The 18,708-nt window shown below is 34.3% G+C and overlaps 7 protein-coding genes and 8 long non-coding RNA genes across 15 annotated transcripts; 9 read left to right on the top strand and 6 right to left on the bottom strand.

Annotated features, from left to right (window-relative positions):
• Positions 1 to 865: 865 nt before the first annotated feature.
• SPOM_SPNCRNA.7665 lies at positions 866 to 1,183 on the top strand. Its single transcript, NR_197001.1, has one exon. It is a non-coding gene; the product is annotated as a non-coding RNA (long non-coding RNA).
• Positions 1,184 to 1,188: 5 nt separating this feature from the next.
• Positions 1,189 to 3,600, bottom strand: SPOM_SPNCRNA.7664. Its single transcript, NR_197000.1, has one exon. It is a non-coding gene; the product is annotated as a non-coding RNA (long non-coding RNA).
• On the top strand, positions 1,506 to 3,635 carry pop5 (Rnase P/MRP subunit Pop5). The gene is made up of 2 exons (NM_001355947.2): positions 1,506 to 3,304; positions 3,508 to 3,635. Exon 1 carries the CDS (start codon positions 1,668 to 1,670, stop codon positions 2,085 to 2,087), a length of 420 nt encoding a protein of 139 aa, NP_001342905.1. The 5' UTR covers positions 1,506 to 1,667; the 3' UTR covers positions 2,088 to 3,304; positions 3,508 to 3,635.
• Positions 3,636 to 4,160: 525 nt separating this feature from the next.
• Positions 4,161 to 5,568, top strand: yop1 (ER membrane protein DP1/Yop1). The gene is made up of 3 exons (NM_001023469.3): positions 4,161 to 4,299; positions 4,433 to 4,715; positions 4,839 to 5,568. Exons 1-3 carry the CDS (start codon positions 4,249 to 4,251, stop codon positions 5,051 to 5,053), a joined length of 549 nt encoding a protein of 182 aa, NP_588478.1. The 5' UTR covers positions 4,161 to 4,248; the 3' UTR covers positions 5,054 to 5,568.
• Positions 5,171 to 5,580, bottom strand: SPOM_SPNCRNA.7663. The gene has a single exon (NR_196999.1). It is a non-coding gene; the product is annotated as a non-coding RNA (long non-coding RNA).
• A 246-nt stretch (positions 5,581 to 5,826) lies between these two features.
• Positions 5,827 to 7,834, top strand: psi1 (DNAJ domain-containing protein Psi1). The gene has a single exon (NM_001023468.3). It carries the CDS (start codon positions 6,269 to 6,271, stop codon positions 7,406 to 7,408), a length of 1,140 nt encoding a protein of 379 aa, NP_588477.1. The 5' UTR covers positions 5,827 to 6,268; the 3' UTR covers positions 7,409 to 7,834.
• On the bottom strand, positions 6,113 to 6,817 carry SPOM_SPNCRNA.7662. Its single transcript, NR_196998.1, has one exon. It is a non-coding gene; the product is annotated as a non-coding RNA (long non-coding RNA).
• Positions 7,835 to 7,982: 148 nt separating the features above from the next.
• Positions 7,983 to 9,270, bottom strand: cnb1 (calcineurin regulatory subunit B). The gene is made up of 4 exons (NM_001023467.3): positions 9,106 to 9,270; positions 8,676 to 8,912; positions 8,501 to 8,613; positions 7,983 to 8,447 (listed from the first exon to the last, which is right to left on the bottom strand). Exons 1-4 carry the CDS (start codon positions 9,155 to 9,157, stop codon positions 8,325 to 8,327), a joined length of 525 nt encoding a protein of 174 aa, NP_588476.1. The 5' UTR covers positions 9,158 to 9,270; the 3' UTR covers positions 7,983 to 8,324.
• SPOM_SPNCRNA.7661 lies at positions 8,615 to 9,189 on the top strand. The gene has a single exon (NR_196997.1). It is a non-coding gene; the product is annotated as a non-coding RNA (long non-coding RNA).
• Positions 9,271 to 10,231: 961 nt separating the features above from the next.
• On the bottom strand, positions 10,232 to 11,006 carry SPOM_SPNCRNA.1270. The gene has a single exon (NR_150137.1). It is a non-coding gene; the product is annotated as a non-coding RNA (long non-coding RNA).
• On the top strand, positions 10,486 to 13,278 carry epl1 (NuA4 histone acetyltransferase core complex-Piccolo HAT module linker protein Epl1). The gene is made up of 2 exons (NM_001023466.3): positions 10,486 to 10,799; positions 11,321 to 13,278. The coding sequence occupies exons 1-2, from the start codon at positions 10,632 to 10,634 to the stop codon at positions 12,824 to 12,826; spliced, it is 1,674 nt and encodes a 557-aa protein (NP_588475.1). The 5' UTR covers positions 10,486 to 10,631; the 3' UTR covers positions 12,827 to 13,278.
• Positions 13,279 to 13,971: 693 nt separating this feature from the next.
• grc3 (polynucleotide kinase Grc3) lies at positions 13,972 to 17,761 on the bottom strand. Its single transcript, NM_001023464.3, has 2 exons — positions 17,521 to 17,761; positions 13,972 to 17,443 (listed from the first exon to the last, which is right to left on the bottom strand). Exons 1-2 carry the CDS (start codon positions 17,552 to 17,554, stop codon positions 15,267 to 15,269), a joined length of 2,211 nt encoding a protein of 736 aa, NP_588473.1. The 5' UTR covers positions 17,555 to 17,761; the 3' UTR covers positions 13,972 to 15,266.
• Positions 14,207 to 14,638, top strand: mug128 (the record flags this gene model as incomplete). The annotated part of the gene is made up of 1 exon (NM_001023465.1): positions 14,207 to 14,638. One exon carries the CDS (start codon positions 14,207 to 14,209, stop codon positions 14,636 to 14,638), a length of 432 nt encoding a protein of 143 aa, NP_588474.1.
• SPOM_SPNCRNA.7660 lies at positions 16,742 to 17,538 on the top strand. Its single transcript, NR_196996.1, has one exon. It is a non-coding gene; the product is annotated as a non-coding RNA (long non-coding RNA).
• Positions 17,762 to 17,939: 178 nt separating the features above from the next.
• Positions 17,940 to 18,639, top strand: SPOM_SPNCRNA.7659. The gene has a single exon (NR_196995.1). It is a non-coding gene; the product is annotated as a non-coding RNA (long non-coding RNA).
• Positions 18,640 to 18,708: the final 69 nt, after the last annotated feature.

Below are 18,708 nucleotides of genomic sequence, written 5' to 3'. Positions count from 1 at the left end.
TACTATATACGCTTATATATTGTTATTTTACTAAAGCGCGCGATCTTGGAAAATTGTCAATTTACCATGTAAGACAATAAATGAGTTGTACAACAAATGCGTAAATCAAAAGTATTAGGAAAAAGGTTGGTTTACGTAAAAACAATAGCTGAAAGATTTTTTAGTCTTAAAAAAATAACCAATCTTTTAAAATTTTGGAGCAAAATATACACCAAATTTAGTAAACATGTAAGCGAACTCTCTTCACAAGTAAATGCAAGCAACTCTTGACATTTGTATACCACCTGCTTAAATCGTTAACAAAAAAATTTTTATATTCTTCTACTTAATACAAACCAACATGACCTAAAAAGTGCGTTGAGTTACACGAACCTTTGGAAATTTACGTATCATCGAAAATTCATAGCTATGAATTCGAAATAATTATTAATAATTATTTATTCCCAAAGATCTGGGAAAATTAAAAAAGCTTTCTCAAATTGCAACTTATTAATTTTTATTAATTCCAATTTTAATTGAATTTACATATATTTTTTATTTTCATTTGAGTTGAAAAGTCTTTCCTTTTCAATCCTGCAGTATTTCAAAAATTATTACTCTTAATTTAAATTTTTTTTATCTACCCATGTTTTATTAATATTACATTCTTTACCTACATCCTTTTTATTATGAAGGCCAAAAAAAGTTTACTAAAGTTCCATTTTTTATAGATCATCATACCTATATGAATAAAGATTACATTTCATCAGAATAAATTTAAATTTAATCAATGTTATCCTTTGACTACTAACTACGATAATTATCCCATTGTATATTAATCAGTAGAATGGGAGGAATGCTTTACAACTTCTTCCCATGACAAATTCATATATCAATTGAAGCTAATATTCATGGTCATATATAAAGCAATATCAAGTAGATACAGGGTAACGTTTTCTACTGAATAATCGAGGTGTTAATGCTCTGACTTAGTTCATGATTCCACTGAATGTACGAATGATTTCATTGATTTGTATATTCTGACTGTTCAGGGATAGATACATGCAAGGAACCAAACGATTAATAAAAAAATAATCATTTTATTTAAAATTTATTCATTTTCTGAGGATGTTGAAATTGTTTCTGATAGACCTCTATAACTGTTTGTTCCAAAGGGATTTAAAGTTAAAAAATGAATGTTTACTGTGTCGTAAGCATGATTATCGTGCATTTAGAATTTGCATGTCTTCTAGTCTAATTATAACCAAATACCATTTACTTAATCTTAAACAAATTATCTACCGCTATGGCAATGTAGCAAAAGCAATTAAACATATTGAAATTTACGACTAATTCTAATCGTTCATTGTAAACACCTGTTAGATAATATGATTTTTTCTTTAAATTTCTATTCCATTAAATCTTAAAAGCAATAAATTATAACACAGACGTCTCTATAAACTGTTTTCTGAGAAATTTATTCGTTGAGCAAGTTACATTTCTCTAACCGGTGTGCAATAAGTAGCAACGTTCATACCCACTACGATCCATTTTTGGGCAATTCCATTTCCAGCATTATTTATTCTTGTTATAGCATAACGATAATTTATTATTATTATTTGTCTCAAAGGTCATATTTCAATCAAAATCGCTGATTAAACTACAAAAAATATATATATCGTAAAACTATGGTTCGCTTCAAATCCCGATATTTACTTTTTGAAGTATTATATCCTGAAGCAAAAGAGTTTTTTGACTATCCTACTATCCCTTCTGATAGTTCTATAACTACGTCTAGTCTTTCTAAAATAATTAGAACCATGGTTGCAGAAAATTTCGGTGATGTTGGTATTGGAAAGGTTGCATCTAGTCTAACTGTAAAATATTTTTCACCTAATACATCTACTGGCATTCTGCGGGTCTCAAGACAGCATTTTCGTTTGGCATGGGCCGCATTAGTTTTAATAAGGGAATTATATGGCAAGCCTGTAATAATTCGCGTGGTTCGTGTATCTGGTACAATAAAAAAGGCAGAATTAGCTGCCATTGAACGAAATAAATCAGAAATTCATAACATCTCTCTGATGGATGAACCTATTGAAGTTTAAACCCTCCATCTTTGGCATTTGCTGGGTTCGCAAGTTTTTACTTTGACTTCACCTCTAAAGATCGAACTCAAGACGAAATTTTTTTTATGCCTTCATGTGCTTCAAACTTATATATTGATTCCTTGGTTTCGTTCCAAAACCCAATTGATGCAGTGTGTGCAGAAAGTTGCTGCTGTATCCACCTTATTTCTCATGGGTATATTCATATAAAACTTTAATTCATTAATCCAGAGAGGAGGCATATGTTTACCCATAGCTGTTTAGATTTTGAAATTGAGGATCTGGGAAGATCTAAATAACAAGTATGCTGCATTTCCATTGCCAAGTATGAGTAAACTCTTTAAACTATACAACTATTCAATCGCCAAAAAAAAATTTGATGAACTTGGAGCTATTAAGTTAATACTTTTCTCTTGGAAAATGAGATATCGTCTGTTTTGGGAATACCTTGTTTACTATTTTCATTGTATCATCTGTTAAGCTTGACAACGGCCAAAAAGAGTTGTATCTACGAATGCATACTTTTGCCCATAAAAAAATAAACATTTACGTATTGGAATGAAAAAAATCATTGCAGGTCTCAGTAAACATCTCATGAATGTGTTTTCTTCGTGGGAAGGTACATCCTTAATATATCCCAATGATTCTAAATTTCCAGCAATCGTTATCAATTTTATTTTTTACAGACAAACGAATAATTTATTTAGCTGTTGACGGATGCTATAATTCTATGTCGTTAAAGACTGTATACACTTTACAGTTTGAAAAGTTTGCTTGACATTTACCGGTGCTTCTACAAGGTCTAAAGTAAGAAAGATAAACCAAAACTATTGTCATTACAACAGTTAACAGTAGCCAAAGACAGCTATAATCCCAACAAACATATAAAAATTCCTTAAATTAGGGGATTTTCTCAAGTAACGATTTTAAAAACCAGATAACAATCCTACTGAGTCAAAGAAGCAACCATATCCTTATAACGAAAACATCAGAAATTACTCAAATGATTAACAATATCAATAAACTAATCTATCAATTATTTTCGATGAACATTACTTCTTCTTATCCTTGATTAACAGCTATGTATGCTATTTTATGATATCTTCTCTTGAAAACCCCAAAAAAACAGTCACATTAAGAAGAATATAAAGGGCACTGTGCTTTCTGCTTTTGCATAGTTCTTTCACCTGGAGTGTGCTCATCTAAATAGTAAATAGGTAAGTTTCATCATTTCACAAATGGAGATTTCAGAGGATGCGAAATATATACCCAAATTGTATAGCAAGGATAACGGGGTAATCGTTTTGGTTGCCTTCTTGCAGTGATAAAGCATTTTGTCATAGTTACACTGATGAAATTCTTCATTTGCTTAAAACTTTTTGGTCTTAAGTTTGAAAATTCTTTACTAATTTTGAAATAGATAAAAGAAGCCGTTTTTAACAGTTAGACACCATCCTATTCTTGAGATGGTTTTTTTATTCGATCCACGAGTTTTTGATAATTACCGATACTATAAATTTAATAAGAAATTAAAAATTTACTTTATTAAGTCAAAACTTGTTTACATTTAGTAGTAATTTAATTACAATTGAAAGAGTAATGTTGGTAGTGATATATATCTATGCAGACTTGTATGTAATGTAGACATTCTTTAAATCAGAGAACCGTAAAGTTCGGTTGTCCTCCTTAACTTTAGATAATGCAACCGTACATATTTTGCAGGGCTTGACTTTAGCGAACTGCATAGTCCAGTTGTTCATGGTTTGGTTAAAACAATACAACGTAGCATACTGTGGAAGTAAATCGCTCATTTTTGCTATGGTTTTTTTACTGTTAAATGCTTTGGTAATGAAGTAAATAAACTTAGACAGAAACACAAGATGACTGTTTGATCGGCTGAAAATACATACGGCAATTCTTTTGAAAATCGGATTGTATTTGTACTATACAGTATCGTATTTACTGCGACTTTCCTATGCACTAATTAATATACCACACTGACGGTACGAAGCGAATGCCTGTAATCGTGACGTTGTTCACTACCACCGATAGAATAAATGCAAACTTATCTTTAGCAAACAACTCCCATATTCTAAGACAAATAGTTCGTTCAAAAGAAAAATTATTGAACACTCAGATAATTTAATTAAGCAGTACCAAAATGTCTTTTCAAGTTCGTGTTAAGCAGAATATGCAAGATTTGGATAACAGGGTATGTTAGCAATAAGGCAGGATATCCGATGGAAGCCGCTTTACGCACTCGGCAATATAGGCTATTATTAGTATCTTGTGATTTTAGAAATTATTCTTTCTATTCAAATTTGTTTACTAACTTTTTTTTCCAGTTGGCAGCCTTTCCTCAACTCAACAGTTTGGAAAAAAATTTTGGTGTTAGCAAGCTTTATGTTTTTCTTACTGCAGCTGGTATATATGCCTTGTTCCTTTTCTTGAACTGGGGTGGATTTTTACTGACCAACCTTCTGGCATTCGCGATGCCTGCCTTCTTTAGTATCAATGCTATTGAAACTACTAACAAGGCCGATGACACTCAATGGTTGACCTATTATTTGGTAACTTCATTCCTCAACGTTATTGAGTACTGGTCTCAGCTAATCCTTTACTATGTCCGTAAGTGTTTAAATTTTTTGTATTTAGAGGCGTGATTATAAGATCATTAAGGATCTAATAAATTTTGCTCTCTGCTTTTAAATTTATTTTTTTTATTTACTAACTGGGGATTTTCCTTTTTAGCTGTGTATTGGTTACTCAAGGCTATTTTCTTGATTTGGCTTGCTTTGCCTAAATTCAACGGTGCTACCATTATCTACAGACACTTGATCCGTCCCTATATCACTCCTCATGTGATCCGTATTTGCAAAAGCGTTTCTCGTCAAAATGCCGCTCCTGCGCCCACAGCCTCTTCTTTTGCACATACTACCGCTACTGACATTCCACCCTCTATCTAGAGATTTCTGAACAAAATGTTTGGAATGGACTTGTATTCCATAGAATAGTTATGCTATACTACTCGATGAATGATTGAAAATCATACAACGGTAACGTTGTTTTCTTGTTTTTTCCCATCACAATTGACTATATTTTGGACAATTGCAAATAATTCAGTGTTTCAGAAGCTTTGCCTTTCTGAATCTCTTTCCTCTAGTTCTGATTATTTTTATTGACTGTCAAAAATTTAAAAAAATTTGGCCTTTTATATGCCGCTTTCGGCATGGACCTCGGCAATGTTGAAGGGTTTATACTATATGTATATCGCGTAGTCTTTTTGAGCAGTACAAAATTATAAGGCTGCATGCTTTACCACAGTACCGAAATTGCAATAGACATTTATTTTATGGCAACTATAGTAACTTACACACACATCCCAAAAGCAATAACCAGACTACAGTATACTTACAATGATATACCCATATTCGAAATTGCTGAAAAAAATTCTGAAGATTAATAACAAAGTACTATCTCAAAGTAACTGCCGCTTTGTAGAATTGTAATATAAAAATATCGCAATCAATTTATATTTTGTACAAATACATACAATACGTCTTTCAATAAACAGTTAACCCATTATAGCGTCGTTAAACACAATAATGAACTCTACCACTTTACATTGTGCATTTAAGAAACTTCGTTAAACCACATCAGTTTCTCGCTTATACTCGAAGTTTCTAGCATTACATCATGCCATGGTATATGGTCCGTCCCAGCGGGTACAAAAACATCTACTGTCTTCACACATTTTGTTTCGTTTCCAAACGATATTTAGAGTGTATTGCAACGTTTACATTCCATTAATATTTGGTCGAAAGAATAGTATTTCTTATTGACTTTACATACACTACTTTGGTACTATTTTTCTTGAAAATTCAGGAACATTGTACAATTTGAATTGTAAGGTTTTCTTACGAAATATATATAAAGGAGTTATAACACAAGAAAAGTGGAAAAATAAAACTTTCATTTCGTTTATTCGAGAACAAATAAACCGAAAAAGCTTCGCTTTTGTTTGATTTTTCGTTTCTATTTATTTCTCTTCATTTTTCTCGTTTTTTTGATTCCACCATAACGATTTATATTGTGTTTGTGTTTGATAAAGCATCTACACTCGCACTTTCCTTTTTCATATTTCACACAGATAGAAAAAACAACAATTACTACAAAACATCATGGTAGCAGATACCAAATTATACGATTGTTTGGAGGTCCGCCCCGAGGCCTCTGAGGCAGAGTTAAAGAAGGCATATCGAAAACTTGCACTTAAATACCATCCAGACAAAAATCCTAATGGTGAGAAGAAATTTAAAGAAATTTCTCTTGCTTACGAAGTATTGAGCGATCCCCAGCGCCGTAAGCTTTATGACCAATACGGTATCACAGAAGGGAATGCTGCTCCACCACCACCGGGTGCTGAAGGTGGCCCTGGTGCAGGCTTTGGCGGCTTCCCAGGCGCCGGACCTGGTGGAGCTCGAACATTCCACTTTAATATGGGTGGCCCAGGTGGAGCTCAATTTTTCAGTGCCAGTGATCCGAACGACATTTTTGAAAGAGTATTTGGTCATGCCTTTGCTGGCGGTGGAGGCATGGGCGGAGGAATGGGTGGAATGGGTGGTATGGACGATGATATGGACATGGATGGAGGTTTTGGTACGCGGACTCGTGGAGGTGGTATGCCTGGCGGATTCGCTAATATGTTTGGCGGTGGTGGAGCAGGTCCTCACGCCAGACGTAGCCATCCATCTTTTGGTGGATCCCGTCCTAGTCAACCCCCCGCTCAAAACGAGGTTATCACTCGACCCCTTAACGTGAGCCTGGAGGATCTATTTACCGGATGTACCAAGAAGATGAAAATATCTAGACACATAATTGATGCTTCTGGTCAATCGGTGAAAGCGGACCGAATTTTGGAGATCAAAGTAAAGCCTGGATGGAAAGCTGGCACTAAAATCAAGTTTGCTGGTGAGGGTGATGAGAAACCGGACGGAACTGTTCAAGACATTCAGTTCGTGCTAGCTGAAAAACCTCATCCTGTTTTCACACGCTCTGGTGATGATCTCCGTATGCAAGTAGAGCTATCCTTGAAGGAAGCACTTCTGGGCTTTTCAAAGCAAATTTCAACTATTGATGGAAAGAAGCTTAAAGTATCTTCGTCTTTACCAACTCAACCTGGTTATGAAATTACGTATCCTGGATTCGGTATGCCCTTGCCAAAGAATCCTTCTCAACGTGGTAATATGATCATTGAGTGCAAGGTTAAATTTCCTACCGAACTTACGCCTGCTCAAAAGACTGCTGCAGAAGCCTTTTAAATTGAGTAATCTTTTCCTATCTATGCCCTCATTGCATTTATGACCTTCTTTCAATTCTTTTATAGTTGACTTGTTAGGATGACAACATATATTTTGGGTTTTATGATTCCTGACATTGTTTAGATATGCCGGAATTTGGAAAAGGATCTTGGGGACACAGAGCCAAGATTTCATTCCTCTTTTTTTAAGTCTTTGAGGTTCCTTCTAATCCATTCCTAACCTTTTTCTTTACGTTAACAAAGATAATGCAGTTGATGCATTTGCAACGAAATTGCCGTTGAGTTGCATGCTATTGTAATTATTTGGTAATGTCTTGGCGATTTAAAATCGCTTATCGATGAGAAGAGCTCAAATGAAAGTTCTTAATCTAATGACTTTAAAAACTATATATGAAAATAATTAATTATTTATTATTTAAAATGCATACTGTATCGTCTTTGTAAATGATCTTTATTGTTCGATCTCATCATCAATTTTTCAACGTAGTATTTTTAAAATGGGTTTCTTACTGTTGTAAGTGAACATCTGTTCAATGTTTATACTTTACAACGCCTTGAATTTGTAAATATTTAAGACGTTTACTCTATTCTGTAAACAACTTTGACTGAGAATTATAGTATTGCTAAAGAAGCATAATAATCTAAGTTATGTGTTCAAGATTTTTGTATGACAGGTTATAGTAAAAATTCGATACGCAATTCATACAAACTTTTTTTGGTAGATTAAGCATTGTAAAAATAGCAAGTAGGAAAAGAAATGTAATAGTATGCATTTATAAAATTCGAAATACAGATGCAAGGAATGAAGACGATAAAACAAAATGTGTAAAAGGAATCTTTAGTCAAACTCGTAATTGCGTTCGACAAAACGAAAGAAGGGAGGAAACAAGGATCAGTTTTAATTTTAAGTATGCTCATCAAAAAGAATCGAGTGTCATGCTACTAGTAACGTTGGAACCGCTGACAATATCTTTGAACTCTTCAAAGCTAATTTTTCCATCGCGATCCTTATCAACTTCCATAATGGTTTTGTCAACAATCTAGTTATAATAGGAGTCAGATTTTGAGATAAGAGGTTTTGTCTATAACATACCTGCTGCAATTGATCTTCCCGAAGATTCGTGCCAACCATCATTTTCAGAACTAGATAAAGTTCTCCGTTTGAAATATAACCATCACGGTCAATATCATAAATCTTGAAGGCAACTAGATAAAACAATAATGTTAGAACATAATTTGCAAAGGAACGACAAGTTGATTGAGCTTACACTTCAGCTTTTCCTCTTTATTGCCATGCACTGAAAATACAGAAAGGCTATTAATAAATTCTTGAAAGTCCACATCTCCTCCACCGTCTTCGTCTACAACTGAAAACAGTCTGGAAGCAAGTGGGTTAGAAGCTACACTGGGAATCGACAAAAATTCGTTTCGGTCAATAGAGCCAGATTGGTTAGCATCTATTTTAATAAAACGCTTGCGAATTCTTTCTATCTCCTCATTGGAAACTAGATACAATGAACGTTAGCCGAGTCGCTTTGAGGTGCTAATACTTTTGCATTGTGCATGTGAAACCGGCAACTTTGATGAATTGGCTATAATCTTAAAAAGAAATAGACGACAAGAGATGTAAGTATTCTAACATGAAAAAATATAATGATAAGAACACTTTTGGCCACACGTACTAAGCATCAAACTTACAGGATGAATTTGAGATCAAGTCCTCAAAGATTTGCGACTGCGACTGACCCATGAGAGGGAAACACAATAATATGAAATGAGTAAGGTTCAATTAACAAACCAAGAATATAACGGTCAGCTACCTTTCAAAGAAAATTCCTTATATCGGTGGTGGTAGTTTGAGTCAAAATCCTTCTGAATGTAAGGGTCGAATGTCACTTGGCACACTTTGTCTTCCACCAATCTCAAAGATAATCGTGGAATCCGTAAATTTCAAAAAATGACTTGAAAACATGTTGGGTTGTGCAAAAAAATAGCTATGAAAATTATCTGTAAGCTTGTAATTGAAAATTCAACTGCAATGGCAGCTTTTCATTTTTAGAAAGGATGCATCAAACGAAAATCCGGCTTAAAAACGACAAAGAATTGAGGTTTAGAGCAATTCATAATTGCTTTGGAGATGGCTGTTTCTGCATCTTGGATTTTTAAAGGCGAGGTTTTGTAATTTTTCAAAACTAAATACCTTTAACCTTTATTCTTTCTGATGACCAAATTTTTTTTAAACTGCTTTAGCAGTTTTATGCTGATTAAGCTTTACCATATGAGCTTAAGATTATGAAGGAAGCAAAATCTGAGAATGAGCAATTTTTCGACATGTTTGGTAAGTATTTGAAAGGACTTTCGAATATTTGAAAGATTGCAATTCATGTTTTTAAATCAAATTTTAATCTTCCTGAAAAGGGCTTGGTTTCTGGAAAAAGCAAATGTGGAACGTTGAAAATGTTTGTCTACAACTTGCTTCGTTTTGAAAAAGACATTCATTTTTCTCACCCTATACTATGCGCAGTTGGCATAGATAATTGATGAGATACGGAAAACATCTTCGTTAGTGGAAAAAAATGTAGAATTTATTCCGCTGTTTACTTCTATGTTCCACCTGGCTCTGCTGCGAACAGTTTATTATTCTAACAGAAATGCCTATTCATGGTCTATAACACGCATTGAAAGTAAAAATCAAGTGCTTTTTTCTGCTACTAGAGACTACGAATACTAGCAGATCATGACTTTTCTTTTGAATTAGTAATGCTTTTTTTCTATTGAGTATTGACGAGGGTTTTCCGACGTCAATAAGATGAACTATGATAGAACTTGATTCCTTATAATTCACTATGGAGTTTTATGGACTTCACTTCAACTGATGGTTGACAATTTCCTCTTTTGTTTCTCCTGCCATCGGTTTCTTCCATTGTTTACACCTGGAATCTCCAGTAAATATCGCTACAATACGTTGTATATTAACGGTACGAGCGTATTAGAAAATTATTTTTGGTTACGTTGCTCCTCGGTAAATTATCGCAGTGAAGAGGTTTATGAAAAATTTCATTCGGTTTGTTAACCCCTAGTGGTTTGACACACCAACGACGACGGCCGTCAACTACGCCAGGATTTAGCGCCTGTTTCTACAAGATTTTGAGTGAGACGAGTATCTTATAATTTTACGGTTGGATAGATTTAAGTGATTGGAGTCCAACGATACCAATATTATCATGAGTTCCGTCTCCAAAAATGCTAGGGCATATCGTCAACGGAAGGTCGGTATTAAAACCGTTATGCCGATTTATTTCGAACGTGATATACCTGACTTTGATGAAGAAGCTTCACTTCAGCGGACAGTTCCCTTGGTGGAATCTGGTGTTGAAAAAGAAGAGGAAGAGGTAAGTGCGAACCCGAGAATGTGAAAGATAATGAAAAGTACGAAAAACCTTGGCTTCTTGATGGATTTCGTTGACAAAAATAAACACTCTTTTTAAAGGTGCTTAATCACCGTTTTACAATGTATACGAAGGGTTATGCGGAAAATTATGATTTGAGCGGAGTTGCATCGAATTTCTGAATTTTTTAAACTTGCTAGTTTGTTTGTGTTAAAGTTACTCTTGTAAAGATTAGTAAACTGAGAATTAAAAGTTACTTGAAAAATATTGATGCTCCTTCTTTCACGAATTTTGAGGTTTTTTTTTTTTTTTCAACGGATTCATTGAACCTTTTTAGTTTTTATTCTAAATTTGATTTTACTGAGAAAAGATTGCTACTTCATTATTGTGGCTAATGAATGTTTTGGGTTATGTTTCTAGCAATGCTTATTTATTTGATTATTTATTGTTTTTGGAATACAGCTGTCCTTTTTCTTATCGCTTTTCATTCATCTTCGATTACTTAGATTTCTAACAATTTATAGGAAAAACATTTGCAACAAGTCATCAATGAAGCCCATGAGGCCATTGTGCGTGGATCTGAAAAAAAGCTTATTATCCCTACACGGGAGGCTAAAAATATAGGTATAATTGACAAATATTACAAAAAGAATTTCATTCTTCCTAAGACATTAATTCGGTTTTCTCTCACTGTGGAAGAATGTACAAACCCAGAATATTGCATGGATGAACATGATACGGAATATTTTCTGAAGTTGAAACAGGCTCAACCTTCTCTTTCCAAATTTTCTGAATTAGATTTTGAAATTGTCATGCAGACGTTTGAAGAGGAAATTAATCAAAATCAGCCTTTTTTGAGCATGGATACCTCTCAAATATTGCCTTTGTCTGAGCTCATCACCTCCTTCGAGTTAAAAGATGTACTGTACTTGAAACCACTAGCTAGTCAAGTATACCCTTATTGGCGTGAGCGTCGTATCAGTAAGGGTGGTCTTCCAATTATGGCTAAAGCACAAGTTGGCGATGATAAGGATGATGATGATCCATATGTTTGTTTTCGTCGTCGTGAAATTCGACAGGCTCGCAAAACTCGTCGGTCGGACGCTCAGTCTTATGATCGCTTACGGAGGTTACGACAAAGCATGGAGACAAGTCTTCAGTTACTGGAACAAGTGTACAAACGTGAGCAAAAGAAGCTGCAAGCGCTTGAAGACGACTATGCTATTTTCCAGAAGCGCTGTCTTGTCAAAAAGCTTAAACGTACTCTAAATATAAAAGACAGTGATGAACTTTTAATCAATCCTAAACGACGTCCTATTGAGGTAAAGCCCGCCGCCCCTGTACCTACTCCAGCTCCACCTGTAAAAACTTCTCCTCACCCTGCTTCCTATCGCCCACAACCTACGCGAAATGTCGAAGTTCGACCGTTATTAATGCTTGATGATGTTCAATCAGCCCAAATTACACAATTTCAGATTCGTCTTCAGCAACGTCTTACCAAGAAGGAACAGCTCGATCGTAATTGGGTTGACCTTTTGGAGACGCCTAGTACCGTTATTCATACTAATTATCCCGATTCGTTTTACCGAAACATTATTCCATATTATTCAGGAAAAGAAACGAAACAATCCCATAATCAACTGAGTATTCCTTCCTCAACCCCTTCGACTCCATTATCTGATAATGGACCCACCTACTCTACACCTCACTCTTCCCTATCTAATTTTAATACGTGCGATTCACTTTCATTCTCTTCAAATAACTCTTTATACGGCTATAGCACTTTATTACATCCCAGAAATCCCATCTGCGTTCGACAACGAATAGGACGTGGAGGGCGTTTGATGTTGGATCGCACTCGTGCATTGCCAGTACATCGGTTGAGTAAACCAAAATCTCGTGTTGAAGATCGATGGCTTTTTGACATTCCCTTTGATGCCGATGACACAATTATACTCGATGATGAATCTGATGCTTCTATAATGTTTCGAGCTAGCTTGCTAAACGATGATATGGGTACTCAGTCATAAAACGCTTTTTATCTATGGTATTTATAATATTTCCATTACTAAAGATTTCGATCAAATTTTATTTTAACTATTTCTCCTCGACTAGCTTATTTAAGATTTTGATTGATTTCTTGAAGGGATTTGGGGTATAATCTATTTTTCTCTTTAGAAAAATAGTGTTTATTCATTTTTATGATTTTTGTTTGTCCAAATAAAAAATTTAATAGGGGGAATTGACTTGAAAGCATAGTCAGCTTTTTTTTTGGCTCACAAGATTTGATTTTGCTTCTACAGTCCAACCCTGGTTTTATGCATGCATAGATTCTTTATCGTCGCTAATTTATTTGATACTGTACTAGTTGAATCGGTGAATTGTTACAAAATTTTTGGTGATCCCGCTTTTTTAGACTTGCATGTGGTTAATGACTTTTTTAATGACATTCAATTCATTGTTCAGCTTTTTTAATTTAGCATATAATAAATATACGATGTACGAAGTTTATGTCTTAACGACTTATCGAATTCGTATTCAAATTGAATACATTTTTAGCTTTTTAAGTAGTTTTGGAAAAATTTCAGACTAAGTCATTGCGTTGGGTTGTTGATTATATATTTATTGGTTTCTTTCCTTTTTGTTCTATAACCATTTACTTTAGTTCTCTGAGCTTATTTTTTAGAAAATCATCCACTAACTATATGTCTCTCTCATTGCTACAAGATACAATAGCAAATATGAAGAAGAGTCATATCGAATTTATAATGCTCACTCTTAGTTTCCATAGTATGTGTTAATAAGGCGTACTTCTAGCAATTATGATTGCAGTAGGAGATTTAGAAATTATCGACTTAATTGAATATCAATAACCTTTATCTTTTTATTGTTGTTACTTTCAATTATAAAAAACTTGAAACAACTTTTTTAACTGAACTGACAAATTTTAGGTTCATCATAACGACTTTGGGGATTCAATTAAAGTCATTAAGTATATGAATGATTAATAGATTTACTGTTTAGCTTTTATGAAAATAAAAAACTAGTAATACTCACATGCATACTATTCACTTCATTGTTTACACTTAACTATTTACCAACAACTTCTTTAGTCACGTAAACTTCAACACTACCAAACGAAGATATAAAACATCTGCAATAATAAATCAGTCAAGGTACTAATTGATATATTGCTTTGGTAATATTACCAATTAAACATTCTTTTATATTTTAAATTTTAAAACAACACTCTTAACAGCCGCTCGATTCCATTTTAAATGCACAATTTTATAGCGAAAAGACTATTCAGGCCCAAAAACAGGCGCTACAAATCTCTCAAACGATGCGTACGTTCGGCGACGTATCGAATTTATTGTAGAATGGTCGACTGTCTGCAAAGCATCATAAACATGGAATATGCCAATTTGCATTATGTAAAGGAATCATCAAACCTTGAGCGTTCTTCAACTTACAAGAGCTCAAAAATTCAAGATGAAGCAAAGCAACTGTTATATGATTATGTGTACATTAAAGAAAAGTTACTGACAACATCTTCAAACAGCTTGACTCATTATCAATGGTATTTAATATACAAACATACGTGTCGCTGCTTTCAACAAGTCGTTCGTATAGTCTATTGGTTTTTGGGAAATCAAGTAATACGAGAGAATTTCAGTATCAAAAAAAGAAAACCACACAATCACATTCCCCAATTGCTAGAACAGTGCACTTGCATAGCTGAATCCTTCGAAGGGATTTATACGAAAAAGCAAATACTATACTTCAAATGTTATGGCACTTTCAAAACGTGGAAAAAAATAGCCAATTTTCCTCACCTTTAGAGAAAGGAAAATTGAAAAGTTGAATGATTACATACAGATACACAACCATTGAAAATGTACTCTGAATAAAATCAAAAAAACTCAACAGCAAAACCATCTCTAAAAGTTAATTAAAATAGTCAATCGGTAATCCGGAATATCGAAACCAAGCTTCAAACCGTTAGTCAGAATATGCTAAATTACCAAAGTAGATTCTTAAACATAGTGAAAATTCAAATGCCTTATAAATTTGCATATACAGTGTAGAAAAACTCAACATACCAGTGATATGGCAGTAAGTATGAAAGTATCCTAATGCATAACTTTTGCTGCCAACAAAAGACCATCGGAGCTTAACCATCGATATGCAGTCTCGCAATAAGCATAGTACTCAATGTTCCCAGACCAGTTCGCCGAAGAACGTAAATTGTACTTGCATTGGAGTAATCTAAAACAAATTCAAATCACGATTTTTTCTTAAGAAACAATAAATATAAATAAATTTCACTATTGTCCTTTTTAACCGCCAAAAAAAAATAAGAAAAAGTATATTTCATATAGTTTGTATTCAGCTGCCCAAAATAATTTCTAGCAGGTATGCAAAAAGCGTAGCCGTCTTCAGAAATTCGTAAAACATAAGATTTGGGTATCATCCAACGAAAGTACTACGACGGATAATGTTACGGCGAACGCGCCTACGATGAGCGCCAACAGCCACCCGATCGTGATTTCGATCGAGGTATGGCAATTCCGAGTATTGTGCTAAACGGTGATCCAACATTGCGTACACTGGAAGCTCTAACCTTCCTCTTTCAAGGACAATTTTCAAGCTCTTTGCATAGGCATCTTTAATAAGCTCAAGATTAAGAGGACCAACAAAATGAAATTCGTTACGTTTGAGATCAATAGTGCGTAGCACGATTAAACCTAGGCAATGAGACGTATTGGGATCCAAAGGAAGTCCATCATTGATGATTAATGGTATCCCTTCAGGACTACTAACAATCCGTTGTGTGTTACTGTTATCTAAAGAGGCAGTGTCGCAGGCATAAAGTGCCATTAAAGTACCATTAATAGTTTTCGCGACATCATTAACATTAAGAGGTTCACCTATAATATTAACAGCATCTATTCCCTTAGAAGATCCCTTAAAAGCTGTGGCTATAGGTTGACAAGCTGTCAAACTTGTCGTAAAGTCCCACCTCTGTAAATTGCAATTGAAATACAGATAGGAAAGTAAGCCTAACATACGATTATCAGCAGAGGTAACCTTGTTAACGTTGGGATCAGGCAGATACTGCCAAGTTGATTCCAAGAGGGTAAGTTGAAACTCATCTCTGCTTGAAAGAAAATCAGGCATATATTCTTTGTGCTGGTAAATACTCTTTTTTTCACGATGACTTGATTTCATGTCTTCACGACTCATGTATACAACTTCTGTTGGTTGACATATATCAACAATAGAAGAAAGAAGCTCAGCACCACCCCCTCTGATCCAACCTGGACAATTTATTATCAAAGGAATAATCTCCTTTTGGGATATCTCTTGATTAAAAATATAATCTTTATATTCAGCAAAAAGACGAGTAACACAAGCAATGTAATGATCCGGATCTTTCTGGGGACTTATATCTCCGAGATGCAAACGTAACATGTAAGTAGGAAAGAGCATTCGGGCGAAAACAGGTCCTTGCAATGGTGAGTTAATATAATATAATGAAATGTGCCCAGAAGGTACGACTTCGGGTTGACCAGGGTCGAGGTCAAGATATGCAATGTGACGATACTGCTGTAAAAGCCTATTGGTGATGTATCGTGAAAAACTGCTTTTACCGGATCCTTTAGGTCCACAAACCATAAGACGAGGAACAACATAGTCTGACTTGGAAGTGGAAAACAGTAACTGGTTAGAAAAAGAACACCAAGACTCCGGAGTTATCTCAAAATTATTTGATATTGATGAGGCATCTTGCAAAAGATTCTTAAAAGAAAACAAACGCTTTGCAAATGGAAGGACACGAGCTATCTTAGAGAGACCATTTTCATTTTCTCTAAAAGCTATTACAGTTTCAAAATTTGGGAGAATATCTTTGGGCTCTAATTCATATTCATGCTCTTTTGGTGAGTAAGAGGGAACTGCAAAGGAACGAAGGTTAAGGGAATCTTCTTCATATTCGGAAATCTGCATAGCAGGTAATGCATTGTCTATAGCAGAAAATACTGGTGTCGCAAATGCTAACGGAGCATTTAAAGGAAACCAAGACATACAAGCTGAAGAATAGGTTGCACCAAAGAGCTGAAACTTCCCTCTAACGCTACGAAAAATGAAGGTACCAACCATTGCTAATTTTTGATCTTTATGTAATCCAACGTATAGCGTATCTTTAACCCTGAATGAATTTTCTTCCGTAATTTTAATCACCGGAATGGCATCGTTAGACGATTGTGGGCTATGTGGAACGTTTTCACTTACGGTTTCGTCGTCCAAGTTTAAAGGTAAACTCGGAGAAATCGTTTGAGGACTAGCAACTGAGAATTCAGAGTATTCCTGAGGATTAACCTTGGACCTATTTATATCAGGAGTTATTTCAGAATCATTCTTGGATGACTCTGAATGGAGCTTTGTTCTATGATCAACTCCTGGGACAACCACTTGTACGAGCGTGTGCTTGTAAGAAGGAAATTCGCCTTCAGTTTTCATTTCGTCTTCATATTTGTCTTGGCTTTCTTCTTCCGAAACGCTGCGCTTTTTCCCCGATGAATTGTCTTTCTTTCTGGCTGCTTTACTTAAAGTCAATTGACGCACAGCGAATGCACTGAGTGGAACTGTCATAGAACTGTTAGAATATTATCCTAGAAAAGATATAAGAGAGCCAATACTTAAGACTAACTAAGACACTTACCATTTGAGCTCTCAATACGTTGACGCTTGACCATTATGGTAGAAGCTTATTAAATAAATAACTAAGTTTTCCTTTTTTTTTTTAAAAGTGCAATTCACACGAATGTGAACAAGCAAGCGCTTTGGATCTTAATTCAATTAACAACAATCCACCATAAACTAACAATCAATAACAAAAGTTAATTTAGAAAATTTAGCTATGTTTTGTAAACAGATAATAAAATTTTTTCTTCTTATTGCACAGCGAGAAAGAGTAAATAGAGGAAATACCAAGTAAAGTACGATATCTGTAATTTGGGAAATAGTGATTAACGGTATATTTTTATAACAAAATGTAACAGCACGGTATTCCTTTTTTGGTAGTAACATAACGATAATACCAGCTTGCTTTAACTAGTAGCTTCTTATTAATATTGAAACAATGAAGAATTAATCGTTATACCTTGAAAAAAAGGAAAGAATATAATACTCGTTAAAAATCAGTTATTGAAGTTAATAGATATTTAGACTATAACTGTAGTGATAATTATAATTGGGACGAACACCCGAGTTTTTTTTATTCTATCAGTTGACCCAACAGTTAGGTTATGAACTGTTGCTTTCGATGTGGATAAAAGTATTAGAATATAAATCATTAGTCTCTTTGATTTATATATTGAAAATTTCCACAAAATATGTGTCAATCAAAGTCATATCGCCCACTCAGCTTATGCATCATTAGGAAACTCAACATAAAACCAGTATATACGTTTACTGCGTTATTAGATATTCACTATTGCAATGTGTCTTTAGGTTATTACTATAACAAACCATCGTTCTGAATCACAATATTTTATTATGCTATTCATTATTTTGTAAACATTAATTTTGTTTGAATTGAACCATTAAACAAAAAGAAAAAATGATAATTAAGCTTGATTCATTAAGAATCAAGATGAAGGAGAAATGAACGTAATAACGACAATGAAATTGTGAATTTAACAAGGCGGAACAACGAGTTTTTCGATTTCATTAGTTGATTTTAAGTTGTCGTAAACAATTTAAATCATTATTGTTTGTGACTTGAGTTCCATTAAAAAAGACAAATAATTAGACTCGCATACATAATAAATAAAGACTCGGTCCTCAATGCACTTTATCCAACATCGTAGAATACATTGGTTGGCAATTTTTGGTAATTGAAAGAATA

The sequence above is a fragment of the Schizosaccharomyces pombe genome, assembly GCF_000002945.2.
Source record: "Schizosaccharomyces pombe strain 972h- genome assembly, chromosome: III".
Classification (NCBI taxonomy): Eukaryota; Fungi; Ascomycota; class Schizosaccharomycetes; order Schizosaccharomycetales; family Schizosaccharomycetaceae; genus Schizosaccharomyces; species Schizosaccharomyces pombe.
Note: the sequence above shows the minus strand (reverse complement) of the source record. Positions and strands in the feature narration are given on the sequence as shown.